Source organism: Bombina bombina, chromosome 7 (genome assembly GCF_027579735.1).
Source record: "Bombina bombina isolate aBomBom1 chromosome 7, aBomBom1.pri, whole genome shotgun sequence".
NCBI lineage: Eukaryota > Metazoa > Chordata > Amphibia > Anura > Bombinatoridae > Bombina > Bombina bombina.
The window spans coordinates 586628875-586651661 of record NC_069505.1 but is presented as its reverse complement, the minus strand read 5'-3'; the positions used below and the strand labels follow the sequence as shown (position 1 = coordinate 586651661).

The following is a 22787-nucleotide window of genomic DNA, read 5'->3' as shown; positions in this document are numbered from 1 at the left end:
CTAGGGGGGGGCGGGGGGGGGGGGCCGCACCCGGGTGACACCCACCAGGGGGTGACACCAAAAAAAAAAAAAAAAAAAATTTTTTTTTTTTTTTTTTTTAATTTTATTGAAATTCAAAGAAATATAATGTTGAGATGCATAGATTTTTTTATTAGAGGCTGGCATTTGTGAACATTGGTGGGACTGGGGAAGATGTAGCCCCTTGAGCCAGTGCTGCAATTTCAACAAATGGTTTTCCCGGCTGCTTTTGCTTGTTTGTACTTTGCTTCTCCCCTGCCCAATTTCGCTATGAATGTTGTGGGCATGCCGTGGGGCTTGCAAAGTTGCGCTGCTAGCCTAAACCTGCCTGCCTATCTGTGCTCACTGCTCAGTGATATGTGGAGCAGTGGAGTCACTCACTGCTGTGCTGTCTCTCTAAACGGGAACTGGCAAATCATGAGGGGATGCCTGGCACCTGACCGCATGACTGTTTGACACTGTCTTTAAAGTGAAGGAGCCACGTATGATGCCCACCAGACCATTACGGTTACGGTACACTAAGTGCACACTGAACAGGTAGGAGGGCGGGCGGGGGTCTGGGGGTGGGCAGAGTGCAGAGGTGATTGGCCATAAGAAGCGGTAGGCATGCGGCCCGGGGCTGTGCACTGACAGACTTGGAACAGAGTCAGAGAGCAGAATTTTCATAGTTTGCGCGCCTAAACCTTTTCTTCAGTGATTTATTTTTAGAGTGCTCTGTTTATCTTTCATTTGATGCTCTGCTGAGCCAGGGAGCAGCTCTAGGCATGAGCTTTATAATTAATGCAGTGCAGTTTACATATTTTGTATGTGTGTGTCTGAGTTTTTTTGTGTGTGTGTGTCTCAGTGTTTTTGTGTGTGTGTCTGAGTGTGTTTCCGAGTGTTTGTGTGTGCATCTGAGTATGTTTTAAGTGTGTCTGAGTGTTTGTATGTGTGTTTGCCTGTGTTTTTGTGCGTGTCTGCTTTCTGGGGGGGGGTGACACCATAACTTATCGCACCGGGTGACACCAACCCTAGTGACGCCACTGGTGCTTTGTAGTGCAGTAATATGTTGAAAGGCAGAAACGATGTAGATATACACAGAAGCTGAGGAATTCCACTTCCCTTTCCCTCTCCGGTTACCACAGATCTCCTCCAGTCTCTGCACACTCTAATTAAATGCCGTGGTAACCGGGAGGGGGGAGGGAAGTGGATTTCCTGCAGCGGTAGAACGGACTGTGTGAAATCAGCAGATGCAGATATACACAGAAGCTACTAAACTCAGCAGCATATTTTCCCTTCTAACGCTGCAGGAAATCCACTTCCCTCCCCCCTCCCGGTTACCACGGCATTTATAAGGGTGTGCAGAGACTAGAGGAGATCTGTGGTAACCGGAGAGGGAAAGGGAAGTGGAATTCTTCAGCTTCTGTGTATATCTACATAGTTTCTGCCTTTCAACATATTACTGCACACAAAGCACATTACAGAGACCGCTCCAGCAGGAGGGCTTTCTAAACACAAGTTAGGGAGTGTGGAAAAAAGCCTTGTTCTGTAGCTACTGGGTACTACTAACGTATTCTCATGAAGTCAGAGGACTTTAAACTTTAACATCATTATTAGGACCTTAAGCAGAAAAATTGATAATACATGTTAATTTAAAACTTTATTTTCTTTTAATGCTTTATTTAATTAGCCAATATTTTTTTGAGTGCATAATGGCCCTTTAACTAACACAAATGACTGTTTTTTTTGTTTTTTTTTATAAAATAGAAATTCTAAGAAAAGGAAACTACAGATGATTTAAACTGCATAACATTTATCTACCATTATCTTATGTATATGTAGGTGCTGTTATACTGTGTGATATAATATTTTATTCACAGACAAATAGCACAACAGAAAAACTACATTTATTTCTGTGCTAATTTTTCATGTGATGTCATCAGATACACAAATTACTGAGCACTACAGAACATTTATCAGTTTACAAACCTGCCCTGGTCATTACAGTCTGGGACATAAAGAGTTAACAGGCAGAGCACATACAGTTACGTAACTGCCACGCCCTTGTGCTGAATAGGAAGATAATGTAAGTTTCGTTTCCTGCTGCAGGATAGAAGAATGGCGACTGCTGATCTGAGAGAGGAGCTAACCTGCCCCATCTGCCTGAGCATTTATACAGATCCTGTAACTCTCAGCTGTGGCCATAACTTCTGCCTGGGCTGTATTGAGAGTGTGCTGGGTACTCAGGAGAGACCTGGGCTTTATACCTGTCCTGAGTGCAGAGGAACTTTTACTAAGAAACCTAAACTGCAGAGGAACATAGCGCTGTGTAATGTAATGAAGCATTTACAGATTACTCAGCCAGAGCAAAAAGACACTGGGGTCTTCTGCACTTACTGTGTTCACTCTTCTGTACCTGCTGCTAAATCATGTCTGCATTGTGAGCCTTCTCTGTGTGATACCCACCTGAGGGTACACAGCAAGTCTGAGGAACACGTCTTAACTGACCACACGACTTCCTGGGGTAACAGAAAATGCTACAAACACAAGAAGCTCCTGGAATATTACTGCACTGAGGATGCTGCCTGTATCTGTGTGTCCTGCTCCCTGGTCGGAGAGCACAGGGGACACCAGGTGGAGCTGCTGAATGAGGCTTCTGAGAAGAAGAAAAAGAAACTGAGAAATGTTCTGCAGAATCTGACCACAAAGAGAAAGAACACTGAGAAAAGAGTTCAGAGTCTGCAGGAGCAAAGGAGAGGGGTGCAAGAGAAAGCAGCTGGTGGAACAAAGCGACTCACTGCCCTGATTAGGGACATCAGGAAACAGCTGGAAGACCTAGAGAAGCGAGTCCTGAGTGACATCACCCGGCAGCAGGAGCAGGTTTTACTCACAATCTATGATCTGATCCAGCAGCTGGAAAAAGAGAAGGATGAGCTGACTAGGAAGATGAGTCACATTGAGGAGCTGTGCAACATGACTGACCCATTAACTGTCCTACAAGAACAGGAATCACACAGAGATGATGAGGTCACACAGAGAGGTGATAAACAGGTCCCTGCTTGGGAAGATTTGTATGAGGATCTGATCTCAGAGACCTTATACAAAGGTTTAGCTGATATTGTGACTGATGAACAGAGAGGGCTGTATGTGGAGAAGACATCAGACATATTACTGGATATAAACACAGCTTTTGATAATGTTTTTGTAACAGAGGACCTTAAAATTGCATCCTGGTCAGATATAAACCAGCAGCGACCAGTAAGACCAGAGAGATTTACAGTTTCCCCTCAGGTATTAAGCAGAAGGCGCTTTTCCGCAGGAAAACATTACTGGGAAGTGCAGATCAGTGAATCAGGGGTCTGGGCTGTAGGGGTTTGTTATACCAGTATGGAGAGGGGAGGACATCAGTCTGGGATAGGAAATAATAACAAGTCCTGGTGTTTGTATAGTATTAATAAAGATCTTTACATGAGACATGACACAACAGGCATCTTATTATGCCCCCCTCTATCATGTGACACAGTAAGAATACTGCTGGACTATGAGGCTGGGCGTCTGACCTTTTATGAGCTGTGTGACCCGATCAGACACTTACACACCGTCACTGTCACCTTCACTGAGCCTCTTCATGTTGCATTTTGTGTATGGCGTGATGCCTGTGTGAGAATCCTGCGCTAGATACACTGTCACATAATAATAATGCTGCATTCTGTGCATATAAAGATGGTGCCCTGGTGAGAATCCTGCGCTAGATACACTGTCACATAATAATAATGCTGCATTCTGTGTATATAAAGATGGTGCTTGTATGAGAATCCTGCACTAGATACACTGTCACATAATAATAATGCTGCATTCTGTTTATATAAAGATGGTGCCTGGGTGAGAATCCTGCACTAGATACACTGTCACATAATAATAATGCTGCGGCCTGTGTATATAAAGATGGTGCCTATGTGAGAATCCTGCACTAGATACACCGTCACATAATAATAATGCTGCATTCTGTGTATATAAATATGGTGGCTATTGCCTTTTTTCTTGACACCTAAACTGGGTACATTGATACACACAAAAGTTTCATCCTTAGAGTCTTGTATTGTTTACTTACACACAATTACTTCTCCTTTGGCGGAAATTTTAATCTCCAAAAGAGAGGAACAGCGATGGGGGCAACTTTTGCCCTGGCTTTTGCCAATTTATACATGGGGTGGTGGGAGCTATCCCATGTATATGGAGAGAATTGCCGCCATGGGGGAAAGGTTGTGATGTATAAAAGATATATAGACAATCTTCTCATTATTTGGCAAGGGACCTCACAGGAAGGTCAGGAATTTGTTGACGATATGAATGCTAATGATATAGGTTTGAGGTTTACTAGTATTCATGAGACACAGAGTATTGAATTTCTAGATTTAACTTTACAGAATCTAGATAATAGAGTTATAACCAAACTACATTGTAAACCTATATCAGGTAATAGCACTTTACATGCGAAAAGCATGCATCCCAGACACACAAGATTCGGTATTTTGAAGGGTGAATTTATTCGCCTAAGACGCAACTGTTCCAAATTGGAAGAGTACCAAAGGTCAGCAGTAGAATTTAAAGATAGATTCTCAAAGAGAGGTTTTCCGTATTATTTAATAACTAAAGCTTATTATATGGTGGCTAGTATGGATAGGCAATCCATGCTACATACCAGTAAAAGCAAGAAGAACAAACAAGGAATGCAAAATCATCCTATTTTTGTGACAAACTATAGTAACTAATTTGAACAGATTACTTAAATTATAAAAGATTGCTTGCCGATTCTTAAAGGTGATGAAGATCTCTATGAAATAGTCAAGACTGGATGTAGATGTGTATCTAGGAAGAACGTGACTATAGGCAATATGATGGCCCCCAGTGAGGTTAAAACTTCTCCTGATAGAAGTCAGAGTTGGCTTGAATGCAAAGGGCACTATAAATGTGGTGCTACAAGATGTAAGGCATGTTTATTTACACTACCAGGTAAAACTTTTCAGTCTGTTAGTACACAGAAAGTTTTCATGATGGATGCTTGTACCAATTGTTGAAGCACCTATGTTGTGTATCTGGTTACATGCCAACCTTGTGAGAAACAATATGTAGGCCTCACGACAAGGGAAGTTAGAGAAAGGATTAAAGAACATATTAATGATGTAAAGTCAGAGGAACCAGATTCACAGGTAGCAAGACATTATAAATACTGCCATAATGGAAATGTTGATACACTCAGATGGCAGGTTGTAGAATGGGTCAGAACCCCAAAGAGAGGAGGTGATAAGGACAGGATGCTTCGCATACACGAAGCATTCTGGATCTTTAAACTTAAGACCCGTATGCCACATGGATTTAATATCCAAAATTATCTGATTAATTGTTGGCGTTGAGCCATATATTAATATTTATACTCATGTTCATATCTGGAAATGTAGCATCAATTCATATAGTTAAGGGTACACAGATCTTACATAGGTTTTAGACTTAGAATATATACTCTTTAGTGGTATTGTTACATATAAGGAAAGTAACCTTTCTTGATTATATGAAATCAGGGCATACAAGGGCAACAGTAAAGCTTTTTCAGCCTTTGATTATATAAATTATTGTTGAAATTGTTTTGGCTATGTTGATGTAAAATAGGAAGTTTGCTGGAAGTTTATCCTGCCATCACATGTTTAGCTTTGTATGATATATTTCAGTTTTAGCCGAAACCTAGGATCAGTATTGTTTACTTTGTATCCTTATAGAGGGTTATGCTATTTACTTTATCCCCTGCCCTGAGCTTTGTATGATATATTTCAGTTCTAGTGGAAACCTAGGATCAGTATTGTTTACTTTGTATCCTTATAGAGGGTTATGTTATTTACTATATAAAGAATTGTATTTCTTATATACATTTGAAATAGAGATCCTATCTATTGATTATACAGTTTGATAGTGCTACATATTTTTGCAAGTTTTAATAACTCTTCCTATTTTTCTAATAATGTGTTAACATTGTATATTATATGAATTGATGTAATTTCCTTAGTACTTCTGTATTGGTTTAGCAAGAGTTAACTATACTTATGCTGCTTATGATGTCAGAGTGATTTTGTAATTTAAGAGGCCTGTGAGCTTTGAGCAGCACAGTCTATGAGTAAGGCAGGAGCCGAAACATGTAAGACTGCTGCTGCTCAAGCTCATTCTGACCTATGCTGCTTGCATATTTTTTGCATTTTATCAACTTGGGTTTTTTCCTGGCAATAAACGTTAAGTTTTAATTTTTCCTGCTTGCTCTGCCTCGCCTTTTTTGCCTTTTCTATATAAAGATGGTGCCTGTGTGAGAATCCTGCGCTAGATACACTGTCACATAATAATAATGCTGCATTCTGTGTATATAAAGAGTGTGCCTGGGTGAGAATCCTGCGCTAGATACACTGTCACATAATAATAATGCTGCATTCTGTGTATATAAAGATGGTACCTGTGTGAGAATCCTGTGCTAGATACACTGTCACATAATAATAATGCTGCATTCTGTGTATATAAAGATGGTGCCTGTGTGAGAATCCTGCGCTAGATACACTGTCACATAATAATAATGCTGCATTCTGTGTATATAAAGATGGTGCCTGTGTGAGAATCCTGCACTAGATACACTGTCACATAATAATAATGCTGCTGCCTGTGTATATAAAGATGGTGCCTGTGTGAGAATCCTGTGCTAGATACACTGTCACATAATAATAATGCTGCATTCTGTGTATATAAAGATGGTGCCTGTGTGAGAATCCTGCACTAGATACACTGTCACATAATAATAATGCTGCATTCTGTGTATATAAAGATGGTACCTGTGTGAGAATCCTGCACTAGATACACTGTCACATAATAATAATGCTGCATTCTGTGTATATAAAGATGGTACCTGTGTGAGAATCCTGCGCTAGATACACTGTCACATAATAATAATGCTGCATTCTGTGTATATAAAGATGGTGCCTGTGTGAGAATCCTGCACTAGATACACTGTCACATAATAATAATGCTGCATTCTGTGTATATAAAGATGGTGCCTGTGTGAGAATCCTGCACTAGATACACTGTCACATAATAATGCTGCATTCTGTGTATATAAAGATGGTGCCTGTGTGAGAATCCTGTGCTAGATACACTGTCACATAATAATAATGCTGCCTGTGTATATAAAGATGGTGCCTGTGTGAGAATCCTGCACTAGATACACTGTCACATAATAATAATGCTGCATTCTGTGTATATAAAGATGGTGCCTGTGTGAGAATCCTGCACTAGATACATTGTCACATAATAATAATGCTGCATTCTGTGTATATAAAGATGGTACCTGTGTTAGAATCCTGCACTAGATACACTGATAATAATAATAATAATGCTGCTGCCTGTGTATATAAAGATGGTGCCTGTGTGAGAATCCTGCACTAGATACACTGTCACATAATAATAATGCTGCATTCTGTGTATATAAAGATGGTACCTGTGTGAGAATCCTGCACTAGATACACTGTCACATAATAATAATGCTGCATTCTGTGTATATAAAGATGGTGCCTGTGTGAGAATCCTGCGCTAGATACACTGATAATAATAATAATGCTGCATACTGTGTATATAAAGATGGTGCCTGGGTGAGAATCCTGCACTAGATACACTGTCACATAATAATAATGCTGCATTCTGTGTATATAAAGATGGTACCTGTGTGAGAATCCTGCACTAGATACACTGTCACATAATAATAATGCTGCATTCTGTGTATATAAAGATGGTACCTGTGTGAGAATCCTGCACTAGATACACTGTCACATAATAATAATGCTGCATTCTGTGTATATAAAGATGGTGCCTGTGTGAGAATCCTGCGCTAGATACACTGTCACATAACAATAATGCTGCATTCTGTGTATATAAAGATGGTACCTGTGTGAGAATCCTGCACTAGATATACTGTCACATAATAATAATGCTGCATTCTGTGTATATAAAGATGGTACCTGTGTGAGAATCCTGCGCTAGATACACTGTCACATAATAATAATGCTGCATTCTGTGTATATAAAGATGATGCCTGTGTGAGAATCCTGCACTAGATACACTGTCACATAATAATAATGCTGCATTCTGTTTATATAAAGATGGTGCCTGGGTGAGAATCCTGCACTAGATACACTGTCACATAATAATAATGCTGCGGCCTGTGTATATAAAGATGGTGCCTATGTGAGAATCCTGCACTAGATACACCGTCACATAATAATAATGCTGCATTCTGTGTATATAAATATGGTGGCTATTGCCTTTTTTCTTGACACCTAAACTGGGTACATTGATACACACAAAAGTTTCATCCTTAGAGTCTTGTATTGTTTACTTACACACAATTACTTCTCCTTTGGCGGAAATTTTAATCTCCAAAAGAGAGGAACAGCGATGGGGGCAACTTTTGCCCTGGCTTTTGCCAATTTATACATGGGGTGGTGGGAGCTATCCCATGTATATGGAGAGAATTGCCGCCATGGGGGAAAGGTTGTGATGTATAAAAGATATATAGACAATCTTCTCATTATTTGGCAAGGGACCTCACAGGAAGGTCAGGAATTTGTTGACGATATGAATGCTAATGATATAGGTTTGAGGTTTACTAGTATTCATGAGACACAGAGTATTGAATTTCTAGATTTAACTTTACAGAATCTAGATAATAGAGTTATAACCAAACTACATTGTAAACCTATATCAGGTAATAGCACTTTACATGCGAAAAGCATGCATCCCAGACACACAAGATTCGGTATTTTGAAGGGTGAATTTATTCGCCTAAGACGCAACTGTTCCAAATTGGAAGAGTACCAAAGGTCAGCAGTAGAATTTAAAGATAGATTCTCAAAGAGAGGTTTTCCGTATTATTTAATAACTAAAGCTTATTATATGGTGGCTAGTATGGATAGGCAATCCATGCTACATACCAGTAAAAGCAAGAAGAACAAACAAGGAATGCAAAATCATCCTATTTTTGTGACAAACTATAGTAACTAATTTGAACAGATTACTTAAATTATAAAAGATTGCTTGCCGATTCTTAAAGGTGATGAAGATCTCTATGAAATAGTCAAGACTGGATGTAGATGTGTATCTAGGAAGAACGTGACTATAGGCAATATGATGGCCCCCAGTGAGGTTAAAACTTCTCCTGATAGAAGTCAGAGTTGGCTTGAATGCAAAGGGCACTATAAATGTGGTGCTACAAGATGTAAGGCATGTTTATTTACACTACCAGGTAAAACTTTTCAGTCTGTTAGTACACAGAAAGTTTTCATGATGGATGCTTGTACCAATTGTTGAAGCACCTATGTTGTGTATCTGGTTACATGCCAACCTTGTGAGAAACAATATGTAGGCCTCACGACAAGGGAAGTTAGAGAAAGGATTAAAGAACATATTAATGATGTAAAGTCAGAGGAACCAGATTCACAGGTAGCAAGACATTATAAATACTGCCATAATGGAAATGTTGATACACTCAGATGGCAGGTTGTAGAATGGGTCAGAACCCCAAAGAGAGGAGGTGATAAGGACAGGATGCTTCGCATACACGAAGCATTCTGGATCTTTAAACTTAAGACCCGTATGCCACATGGATTTAATATCCAAAATTATCTGATTAATTGTTGGCGTTGAGCCATATATTAATATTTATACTCATGTTCATATCTGGAAATGTAGCATCAATTCATATAGTTAAGGGTACACAGATCTTACATAGGTTTTAGACTTAGAATATATACTCTTTAGTGGTATTGTTACATATAAGGAAAGTAACCTTTCTTGATTATATGAAATCAGGGCATACAAGGGCAACAGTAAAGCTTTTTCAGCCTTTGATTATATAAATTATTGTTGAAATTGTTTTGGCTATGTTGATGTAAAATAGGAAGTTTGCTGGAAGTTTATCCTGCCATCACATGTTTAGCTTTGTATGATATATTTCAGTTTTAGCCGAAACCTAGGATCAGTATTGTTTACTTTGTATCCTTATAGAGGGTTATGCTATTTACTTTATCCCCTGCCCTGAGCTTTGTATGATATATTTCAGTTCTAGTGGAAACCTAGGATCAGTATTGTTTACTTTGTATCCTTATAGAGGGTTATGTTATTTACTATATAAAGAATTGTATTTCTTATATACATTTGAAATAGAGATCCTATCTATTGATTATACAGTTTGATAGTGCTACATATTTTTGCAAGTTTTAATAACTCTTCCTATTTTTCTAATAATGTGTTAACATTGTATATTATATGAATTGATGTAATTTCCTTAGTACTTCTGTATTGGTTTAGCAAGAGTTAACTATACTTATGCTGCTTATGATGTCAGAGTGATTTTGTAATTTAAGAGGCCTGTGAGCTTTGAGCAGCACAGTCTATGAGTAAGGCAGGAGCCGAAACATGTAAGACTGCTGCTGCTCAAGCTCATTCTGACCTATGCTGCTTGCATATTTTTTGCATTTTATCAACTTGGGTTTTTTCCTGGCAATAAACGTTAAGTTTTAATTTTTCCTGCTTGCTCTGCCTCGCCTTTTTTGCCTTTTCTATATAAAGATGGTGCCTGTGTGAGAATCCTGCGCTAGATACACTGTCACATAATAATAATGCTGCATTCTGTGTATATAAAGAGTGTGCCTGGGTGAGAATCCTGCGCTAGATACACTGTCACATAATAATAATGCTGCATTCTGTGTATATAAAGATGGTACCTGTGTGAGAATCCTGTGCTAGATACACTGTCACATAATAATAATGCTGCATTCTGTGTATATAAAGATGGTGCCTGTGTGAGAATCCTGCGCTAGATACACTGTCACATAATAATAATGCTGCATTCTGTGTATATAAAGATGGTGCCTGTGTGAGAATCCTGCACTAGATACACTGTCACATAATAATAATGCTGCTGCCTGTGTATATAAAGATGGTGCCTGTGTGAGAATCCTGTGCTAGATACACTGTCACATAATAATAATGCTGCATTCTGTGTATATAAAGATGGTGCCTGTGTGAGAATCCTGCACTAGATACACTGTCACATAATAATAATGCTGCATTCTGTGTATATAAAGATGGTACCTGTGTGAGAATCCTGCACTAGATACACTGTCACATAATAATAATGCTGCATTCTGTGTATATAAAGATGGTACCTGTGTGAGAATCCTGCGCTAGATACACTGTCACATAATAATAATGCTGCATTCTGTGTATATAAAGATGGTGCCTGTGTGAGAATCCTGCACTAGATACACTGTCACATAATAATAATGCTGCATTCTGTGTATATAAAGATGGTGCCTGTGTGAGAATCCTGCACTAGATACACTGTCACATAATAATGCTGCATTCTGTGTATATAAAGATGGTGCCTGTGTGAGAATCCTGTGCTAGATACACTGTCACATAATAATAATGCTGCCTGTGTATATAAAGATGGTGCCTGTGTGAGAATCCTGCACTAGATACACTGTCACATAATAATAATGCTGCATTCTGTGTATATAAAGATGGTGCCTGTGTGAGAATCCTGCACTAGATACATTGTCACATAATAATAATGCTGCATTCTGTGTATATAAAGATGGTACCTGTGTTAGAATCCTGCACTAGATACACTGATAATAATAATAATAATGCTGCTGCCTGTGTATATAAAGATGGTGCCTGTGTGAGAATCCTGCACTAGATACACTGTCACATAATAATAATGCTGCATTCTGTGTATATAAAGATGGTGCCTGTGTGAGAATCCTGCACTAGATACACTGTCACATAATAATAATGCTGCATTCTGTGTATATAAAGATGGTGCCTGTGTGAGAATCCTGCGCTAGATACACTGATAATAATAATAATGCTGCATACTGTGTATATAAAGATGGTGCCTGGGTGAGAATCCTGCACTAGATACACTGTCACATAATAATAATGCTGCATTCTGTGTATATAAAGATGGTACCTGTGTGAGAATCCTGCACTAGATACACTGTCACATAATAATAATGCTGCATTCTGTGTATATAAAGATGGTACCTGTGTGAGAATCCTGCACTAGATACACTGTCACATAATAATAATGCTGCATTCTGTGTATATAAAGATGGTGCCTGTGTGAGAATCCTGCGCTAGATACACTGTCACATAACAATAATGCTGCATTCTGTGTATATAAAGATGGTACCTGTGTGAGAATCCTGCACTAGATATACTGTCACATAATAATAATGCTGCATTCTGTGTATATAAAGATGGTACCTGTGTGAGAATCCTGCGCTAGATACACTGTCACATAATAATAATGCTGCATTCTGTGTATATAAAGATGATGCCTGTGTGAGAATCCTGCACTAGATATACTGTCGCATAATAATAATGCTGCATTCTGTGTATATAAAGATGGTACCTGTGTGAGAATCCTGCGCTAGATACACTGTCACATAATAATAATGCTGCATTCTGTGTATATAAAGATGGTACCTGTGTGAGAATCCTGCACTAGATACACTGTCACATAATAATAATGCTGCATTCTGTGTATATAAAGATGGTGCCTGTGTGAGAATCCTGCACTAGATACACTGTCACATAATAATAATGCTGCATTCTGTGTATATAACGATGGTGCCTGTGTGAGAATCCTGCGCTAGATACACTGTCATATAATAATAATGCTGCATTCTGTTTATATAAAGATGGTACCTGTGTGAGAATCCTGCACTAGATACACTGTCACATAATAATAATGCTGCATTCTGTGTATATAAAGATGGTGCCTGTGTGAGAATCCTGCACTAGATACACTGTCACATAATAATAATGCTGCATTCTGTGTATATAAAGATGGTACCTGTGTGAGAATCCTGCACTAGATACACTGTCACATAATAATAATGCTGCATTCTGTGTATATAAAGATGGTGCCTGTGTGAGAATCCTGCACTAGATACACTGTCACATAATAATGCTGCATTCTGTGTATATAAAGATGGTGCCTGTGTGAGAATCCTGTGCTAGATACACTGTCACATAATAATAATGCTGCCTGTGTATATAAAGATGGTGCCTGTGTGAGAATCCTGCACTAGATACACTGTCACATAATAATAATGCTGCATTCTGTGTATATAAAGATGGTGCCCGTGTGAGAATCCTGCACTAGATACATTGTCACATAATAATAATGCTGCATTCTGTGTATATAAAGATGGTACCTGTGTGAGAATCCTGCACTAGATACACTGATAATAATAATAATAATGCTGCTGCCTGTGTATATAAAGATGGTGCCTGTGTGAGAATCCTGCACTAGATACACTGTCACATAATAATAATGCTGCATTCTGTGTATATAAAGATGGTACCTGTGTGAGAATCCTGCACTAGATACACTGTCACATAATAATAATGCTGCATTCTGTGTATATAAAGATGGTGCCTGTGTGAGAATCCTGCGCTAGATACACTTATAATAATAATAATGCTGCATACTGTGTATATAAAGATGGTGCCTGGGTGAGAATCCTGCACTAGATACACTGTCACATAATAATAATGCTGCATTCTGTGTATATAAAGATGGTACCTGTGTGAGAATCCTGCACTAGATACACTGTCACATAATAATAATGCTGCATTCTGTGTATATAAAGATGGTACCTGTGTGAGAATCCTGCACTAGATACACTGTTACATAATAATAATGCTGCATTCTGTGTATATAAAGATGGTGCCTGTGTGAGAATCCTGCGCTAGATACACTGTCACATAACAATAATGCTGCATTCTGTGTATATAAAGATGGTACCTGTGTGAGAATCCTGCACTAGATATACTGTCACATAATAATAATGCTGCATTCTGTGTATATAAAGATGGTACCTGTGTGAGAATCCTGCGCTAGATACACTGTCACATAATTATAATGCTGCACTCTGTGTATATAAAGATGATGCCTGTGTGAGAATCCTGCACTAGATATACTGTCGCATAATAATAATGCTGCATTCTGTGTATATAAAGATGGTACCTGTGTGAGAATCCTGCGCTAGATACACTGTCACATAATAATAATGCTGCATTCTGTGTATATAAAGATGGTACCTGTGTGAGAATCCTGCGCTAGATACACTGTCACATAATAATAATGCTGCATTCTGTGTATATAAAGATGGTACCTGTGTGAGAATCCTGCGTTAGATATACTGTCGCATAATAATAATGCTGCATTCTGTGTATATAAAGATGGTACCTGTGTGAGAATCCTGCGCTAGATACACTGTCACATAATAATAATGCTGCATTCTGTGTATATAAAGATGGTACCTGTGTGAGAATCCTGCACTAGATACACTGTCACATAATAATAATGCTGCATTCTGTGTATATAAAGATGGTGCCTGTGTGAGAATCTTGCGCTAGATACACTGTCACATAATAATAATGCTGCATTCTGTGTATATAACGATGGTGCCTGTGTGAGAATCCTGCGCTAGATACACTGTCATATAATAATAATACTGCATTCTGTGTATATAAAGATGGTACCTGTGTGAGAATCCTGCACTAGATACACTGTCACATAATAATAATGCTGCATTCTATGTATATAAAGATGGTGCCTGTGTGAGAATCCTGCACTAGATACACTGTCACATAATAATAATGCTGCATTCTGTGTATATAAAGATGGTACCTGTGTGAGAATCCTGCACTAGATACACTGTCACATAATAATAATGCTGCATTCTGTGTATATAAAGATGGTGCCTGTGTGAGAATCCTGCACTAGATACACTGTCACATAATAATGCTGCATTCTGTGTATATAAAGATGGTGTCTGTGTGAGAATCCTGTGCTAGATACACTGTCACATAATAATAATGCTGCCTGTGTATATAAAGATGGTGCCTGTGTGAGAATCCTGCACTAGATACACTGTCACATAATAATAATGCTGCATTCTGTGTATATAAAGATGGTGCCTGTGTGAGAATCCTGCACTAGATACATTGTCACATAATAATAATGCTGCATTCTGTGTATATAAAGATGGTACCTGTGTGAGAATCCTGCACTAGATACACTGATAATAATAATAATAATGCTGCTGCCTGTGTATATAAAGATGGTGCCTGTGTGAGAATCCTGCACTAGATACACTGTCACATAATAATAATGCTGCATTCTGTGTATATAAAGATGGTACCTGTGTGAGAATCCTGCACTAGATACACTGTCACATAATAATAATGCTGCATTCTGTGTATATAAAGATGGTGCCTGTGTGAGAATCCTGCGCTAGATACACTGATAATAATAATAATGCTGCATACTGTGTATATAAAGATGGTGCCTGGGTGAGAATCCTGCACTAGATACACTGTCACATAATAATAATGCTGCATTCTGTGTATATAAAGATGGTACCTGTGTGAGAATCCTGCACTAGATACACTGTCACATAATAATAATGCTGCATTCTGTGTATATAAAGATGGTACCTGTGTGAGAATCCTGCACTAGATACACTGTTACATAATAATAATGCTGCATTCTGTGTATATAAAGATGGTGCCTGTGTGAGAATCCTGCGCTAGATACACTGTCACATAACAATAATGCTGCATTCTGTGTATATAAAGATGGTACCTGTGTGAGAATCCTGCACTAGATATACTGTCACATAATAATAATGCTGCATTCTGTGTATATAAAGATGGTACCTGTGTGAGAATCCTTCGCTAGATACACTGTCACATAATAATAATGCTGCATTCTGTGTATATAAAGATGATGCCTGTGTGAGAATCCTGCACTAGATATACTGTCGCATAATAATAATGCTGCATTCTGTGTATATAAAGATGGTACCTGTGTGAGAATCCTGCGCTAGATACACTGTCACATAATAATAATGCTGCATTCTGTGTATATAAAGATGGTACCTGTGTGAGAATCCTGCACTAGATACACTGTCACATAATAATAATGCTGCATTCTGTGTATATAAAGATGGTGCCTGTGTGAGAATCCTGCACTAGATACACTGTCACATAATAATAATGCTGCATTCTGTGTATATAACGATGGTGCCTGTGTGAGAATCCTGCGCTAGATACACTGTCATATAATAATAATGCTGCATTCTGTGTATATAAAGATGGTACCTGTGTGAGAATCCTGCACTAGATGCACTGTCATATAATAATAATGCTGCATTCTGTGTATATAAAGATGGTGCCTGTGTGAGAATCCTGCGCTAGATACACTGATAATAATAATAATGCTGCATACTGTGTATATAAAGATGGTGCCTGGGTGAGAATCCTGCACTAGATACACTGTCACATAATAATAATGCTGCATTCTGTGTATATAAAGATGGTACCTGTGTGAGAATCCTGCACTAGATACACTGTCACATAATAATAATGCTGCATTCTGTGTATATAAAGATGGTACCTGTGTGAGAATCCTGCACTAGATACAATGTCACATAATAATAATGCTGCATTCTGTGTATATAAAGATGGTGCCTGTGTGAGAATCCTGCGCTAGATACACTGTCACATAACAATAATGCTGCATTCTGTGTATATAAAGATGGTACCTGTGTGAGAATCCTGCACTAGATATACTGTCACATAATAATAATGCTGCATTCTGTGTATATAAAGATGGTACCTGTGTGAGAATCCTGCGCTAGATACACTGTCACATAATAATAATGCTGCATTCTGTGTATATAAAGATGATGCCTGTGTGAGAATCCTGCACTAGATATACTGTCGCATAATAATAATGCTGCATTCTGTGTATATAAAGATGGTACCTGTGTGAGAATCCTGCGCTAGATAAACTGTCACATAATAATAATGCTGCATTCTGTGTATATAAAGATGGTACCTGTGTGAGAATCCTGCACTAGATACACTGTCACATAATAATAATGCTGCATTCTGTGTATATAAAGATGGTGCCTGTGTGAGAATCCTGCACTAGATACACTGTCACATAATAATAATGCTGCATTCTGTGTATATAACGATGGTGCCTGTGTGAGAATCCTGCGCTAGATACACTGTCATATAATAATAATGCTGCATTCTGTGTATATAAAGATGGTACCTGTGTGAGAATCCTGCACTAGATACACTGTCACATAATAATAATGCTGCATTCTGTGTATTTAAAGATGGTGCTTGTGTGAGAATCCTGCACTAGATACACTGTCACATAATAATAATGCTGCATTCTGTGTATATAAAGATGGTACCTGTGTGAGAATCCTGCACTAGATACACTGTCACATAATAATAATGCTGCATTCTGTGTATATAAAGATGGTGCCTGTGTGAGAATCCTGCACTAGATACACTGTCACATAATAATGCTGCATTCTGTGTATATAAAGATGGTGCCTGTGTGAGAATCCTGTGCTAGATACACTGTCACATAATAATAATGCTGCCTGTGTATATAAAGATGGTGCCTGTGTGAGAATCCTGCACTAGATACACTGTCACATAATAATAATGCTGCATTCTGTGTATATAAAGATGGTGCCTGTGTGAGAATCCTGTACTAGATACATTGTCACATAATAATAATGCTGCATTCTGTGTATATAAAGATGGTACCTGTGTGAGAATCCTGCACTAGATACACTGATAATAATAATAATAATGCTGCTGCCTGTGTATATAAAGATGGTGCCTGTGTGAGAATCCTGCACTAGATACACTGTCACATAATAATAATGCTGCATTCTGTGTATATAAAGATGGTACCTGTGTGAGAATCCTGCACTAGATACACTTTCACATAATAATAATGCTGCATTCTTTGTATATAAAGATGGTGCCTGTGTGAGAATCCTGCGCTAGATACACTGATAATAATAATAATGCTGCATACTGTGTATATAAAGATGGTGCCTGGGTGAGAATCCTGCACTAGATACACTGTCACATAATAATAATGCTGCATTCTGTGTATATAAAGATGGTACCTGTGTGAGAATCCTGCACTAGATACACTGTCACATAATAATAATGCTGCATTCTGTGTATATAAAGATGGTACCTGTGTGAGAATCCTGCACTAGATACACTGTTACATAATAATAATGCTGCATTCTGTGTATATAAAGATGGTGCCTGTGTGAGAATCCTGCGCTAGATACACTGTCACATAACAATAATGCTGCATTCTGTGTATATAAAGATGGTACCTGTGTGAGAATCCTGCACTAGATATACTGTCACATAAAAATAATGCTGCATTCTGTGTATATAAAGATGGTACCTGTGTGAGAATCCTGCGCTAGATACACTGTCACATAATAATAATGCTGCATTCTGTGTATATAAAGATGATGCCTGTGTGAGAATCCTGCACTAGATATACTGTCGCATAATAATAATGCTGCATTCTGTGTATATAACGATGGTGCCTGTGTGAGAATCCTGCGCTAGATACACTGTCATATAATAATAATGCTGCATTCTGTGTATATAAAGATGGTACCTGTGTGAGAATCCTGCACTAGATACACTGTCACATAATAATAATGCTGCATTCTGTGTATATAAAGATGGTGCCTGTGTGAGAATCCTGCACTAGATACACTGTCACATAATAATAATGCTGCATTCTGTGTATATAAAGATGGTACCTGTGTGAGAATCCTGCACTAGATACACTGTCACATAATAATAATGCTGCATTCTGTGTATATAAAGATGGTGCCTGTGTGAGAATCCTGCGCTAGGTACACTGTCACATAATAATAATGCTGCATTCTGTGTATATAAAGATGGTACCTGTGTGAGAATCCTGCACTAGATACACTGTCACATAATAATAATGCTGCATTCTGTGTATATAAAGATGGTGCCTGTGTGAGAATCCTGCGCTAGATACATTGTCACATAATAATAATGCTGCATTCTGTGTATATAAAGATGGTGCCTGTGTGAGAATCCTGTGCTAGATACACTGTCACATAATAATAATGCTGCATTCTGTGTATATAAAGATGGTGCCTGTGTGAGAATCCTGTGCTAGATACACTGTCACATAATAATAATGCTGCATTCTGTGTATATAAAGATGGTGCCTGTGTGAGAATCCTGCACTAGATACACTGTCACATAATAATAATGCTGCATTCTGTGAATATAAAGATGGTACCTGGGTGAGAATCCTGCACTAGATACACTGTCACATAATAATAATGCTGCATTCTGTGTATATAAAGATGGTGCCTGTGTGAGAATCCTGCGCTAGATACACTGTCACATAATAATAATGCTGTATTCTGTGTATATAAAGATGGTATCCAAAAATAACAGAGATCTGAGCACTCAGGGCCAAAAGTAAAATCCAGGAATCTTTATTAAACAAAGTATAAAAGCTGCATCAAGGTGCAGGTAAGCAGGAGTAGCAGTCCTGACGCGTTTCGCGCCCCCTAGTGGCGCTTAGTCATAGGAGCTATTGCTAAACATATCTGAAGTGTACTTAAAGGGATCACTGTCCAATCAGCAGCCAGTTACTGCAGCAATCGGACATCACCCTGAAGAGAACACTGACAGCATGTTAAGAAATTTTTAAAATCAACAAATGTAATAAAATTGAAGGTACAAAATAATCTTTGTGTGCATACTAACAGGCTGTTATGGATAGAAACATTAAAGACATATAAATGCATGTCTACAAACTTGTATAGCTAATTAAATATTTAAACTTTGTAAGTGCAAAATGCCTAATTAACAGTAAGCTGAACAAATCCATGGCTAGAAACTAAACCTAGGACGATATATTCAAATATTGTTAGCAAGCATTAGGGCATGATGGCAATGTTAGAGCTATACAAGTATATAATTAATATACAATCAGCAAAATTTAGATCATGTTTGGAAAATAATGGGTGTTATGGAAAAATAAGGGATTTTGTTTTACTAATCTATGATATATGATATATTTATATATATAAAAGTATGCTGTTGGCTTTATTAGCAATCGTCAATCTGGAAAGGGAGAGCATCAAAAATAGAAAAAGATGCATATATGCAATTATTAATAATAATTATTATATAAATTAAAGAGAGCATATTTTAGCATTAATCTATAAAGTAAGAAATGTCCCATTCCAGATTGATACCCTTAGGGTGTCTGGTTTCTAATTTTAGAATCCAGAATAACTCCCTTTTTGTAAGGAGTTTATGTCTATCCCCTCCTCTGGTAGGTCTGTGAACTACTTCAATGATTTGCGCTCCAAAATTGGGAACACCAGTTAAATGCAGACCATTAAAGTGTTTGGCAACTGCTGAGTTTTTATTGAAATTTTCAACATCTTTCAAATGTTCCCTAACTCTATCTCGAAACTCACGAGAGGTTTGACCTACATATTGGTGTTGGCAAATATTGCAGTTAAGTACATAAACTACCCACTTGGTTCTACAAGTGGCATAGAAGTTGATTGCATAAGTTTTTAGCGTGCTTTTTGAATGAAAGTTATTGCCTGTAATGATCGACTTGCAGGCTTTGCAGTTGAAATTATGGCATCTGTAATTTCCCCTTCTACCACAATGAAGCCAGGTAGGGGAGGACAAATTACTGGTCTGTATCATACTCGGTGCCAACTTTGAGCCCAAAGTTTCTGGCTTTCTAGAAACAAATTTAAAATTTGACACTGAGTTCGATATTAAGGGATCATTTTTAAGTAGTGGAATGTGTTTCTTTAGGATTTTAACTACTTCATTGTACTGATTAGAAAATGGGGTACTGAATACTATTGCGTTTTCTGAAAAAGATCTATATGATTTCATTTGTTTTGAAGTACAATCCATTTTTGCATCTTCCTGTGCTTTATCTAATAGACTTGAGTTGTAACCTCTGGCTAGCAATCTCTTTTTTAGTTCATTGGATTGATTAGAATAAATTTCATTGTTGTTAGTGTTTCTCTTTAGTCTTAAAAATTGACTTTTTGGAATTGACTTTAGCAGGTGGGGAGGATGTGCTGATTGAGCATGTAAAATGGTATTACCAGCAGTTGGTTTTCTGTAAGTACTCGATATAATAGTTCCATCCTCCTCCACTCCCTCCAAAGTCAAATCCAAGAAGTTGACTATATGGGAATTGAACTCGCCTGTAAATTTTAATTCGTTAGTATTAGTATTCAAATATTCCAAAAAATGAGCAATGGAAATGCCCCCATGGTCCCTATCCTCAATTATGAAAATCATGTCATCAATAAATCTGTTATAAAAAACGGTGTCGTGTATAAATGGATTTTGATATGAATAGATGTGTTGGAGTTCCCACCAACCCACATATAAATTGGCATACGAGGGGGCGAATTTCGCCCCCATTGCCGTTCCGCATAATTGTAGATAAAACTCTTTATCAAAAATAAAATAATTGTGGGTTAGTAGGAACTCCAAACAATCACAAATGAAGATTTTCTCTTCCTGTTTATAAGCAGTGTCCCTATCCATGAACCATTTTATTGCTCTGACTCCCTGATTGTGGGGGATACATGAGTATAAAGACTCAATGTCTATTATCACCCAATTGTAATCTTTCTTCCATTTTATACTTTTTAAATTATCCAATAAATTACCGGAGTCCCTGAGGTAGCTGTATAAATTCACTACTAATGGCTGGAGAATACAATCTAGCCACTCAGACATAGGCTCCAAAAGGGAGCCTATGCCTGAGACTATAGGCCTACCAGGAGGAGAAGAGATGTCCTTGTGTATTTTGGGGACATGATGGAAGATTGGTATGACCGGGGACTTTGGTATCAAAAGTTCAATGTCTTTTCTTTGAAGTATTCCCAAGGCCAAACCATCCTCCAACAGGTCCCCAAGTTTACTCTTAAAAATATTGGTTGGATCTGCAGGCAGTTTGCGATAAATGGATGTGTTTGCAAGTTGCCTGTTTGCTTCTGATAGGTAAGCCTTCTTGTTCATAAGAACAATCGCGCCGCCCTTATCAGCATTTCTCAAGACCAAGTTTTTATTAAGTTGTAATTTTTTTAGGGCAATAGATTCTTTATGTGTTAGATTAGTATGATGATGTGTTTTATCATTTATTTTATTAGCCAATTCTAACAAATCTCTTTCAACACCTTGTTGAAAGGCATTGATGTAAGGCCCTCTGACTTGTATAGGATAAAAATCCTTGTTTTTTATTATAGGAGGAGTTATGGAGTGAGTTCCGAGACCATTGAGTTGGTCCCCACTGCAGGATAAATCTCTGGTGCCTGTGTGAGAATCCTGCACTAGATACACTGTCACATAATAATAATGCTGCATTCTGTGTATATAAAGATGGTGCCTGTGTGAGAATCCTGCACTAGATACACTATCACATAATAATAATGCTGCATTCTGTGTAAATAAAGATGGTGCCTGTGTGAGAATCCTGCGCTAGATACACTGATAATAATAATAATGCTGCATTCTGTGTATATAAAGATGGTGCCTGTGTGAGAATCCTGCGCTAGATACACTGATAATAATAATAATGCTGTATTCTGGGTATGTGATTATGGTACCTGGGTGAGAATCCTGCGCTCGATACACTTTCACATAATAATAATGCTGCATTCTGTGTATATAAAGATGGTGCCTGGGTGAGAGTCTTGCACTAGATACACTGTCACATAATCATAATGCTGCAT

At 38.0% G+C, this 22787-nt stretch overlaps 1 protein-coding gene across 1 annotated transcript in view; it reads left to right on the top strand.

The window, feature by feature from the left end:
* The first annotated feature begins 2089 nt into the window (after nucleotides 1-2089).
* Nucleotides 2090-22787, top strand: part of LOC128636603 (uncharacterized) — a 263930-nt gene continuing 243232 nt past the window's right edge. Inside the window, 3 exon segments of the mRNA XM_053689596.1 lie at nucleotides 2090-3670; nucleotides 4309-4473; nucleotides 21070-21162. Of these exon segments, the coding sequence (XP_053545571.1) occupies nucleotides 2116-3670; nucleotides 4309-4473; nucleotides 21070-21162 (1813 nt within the window). The 5' untranslated portion in view covers nucleotides 2090-2115.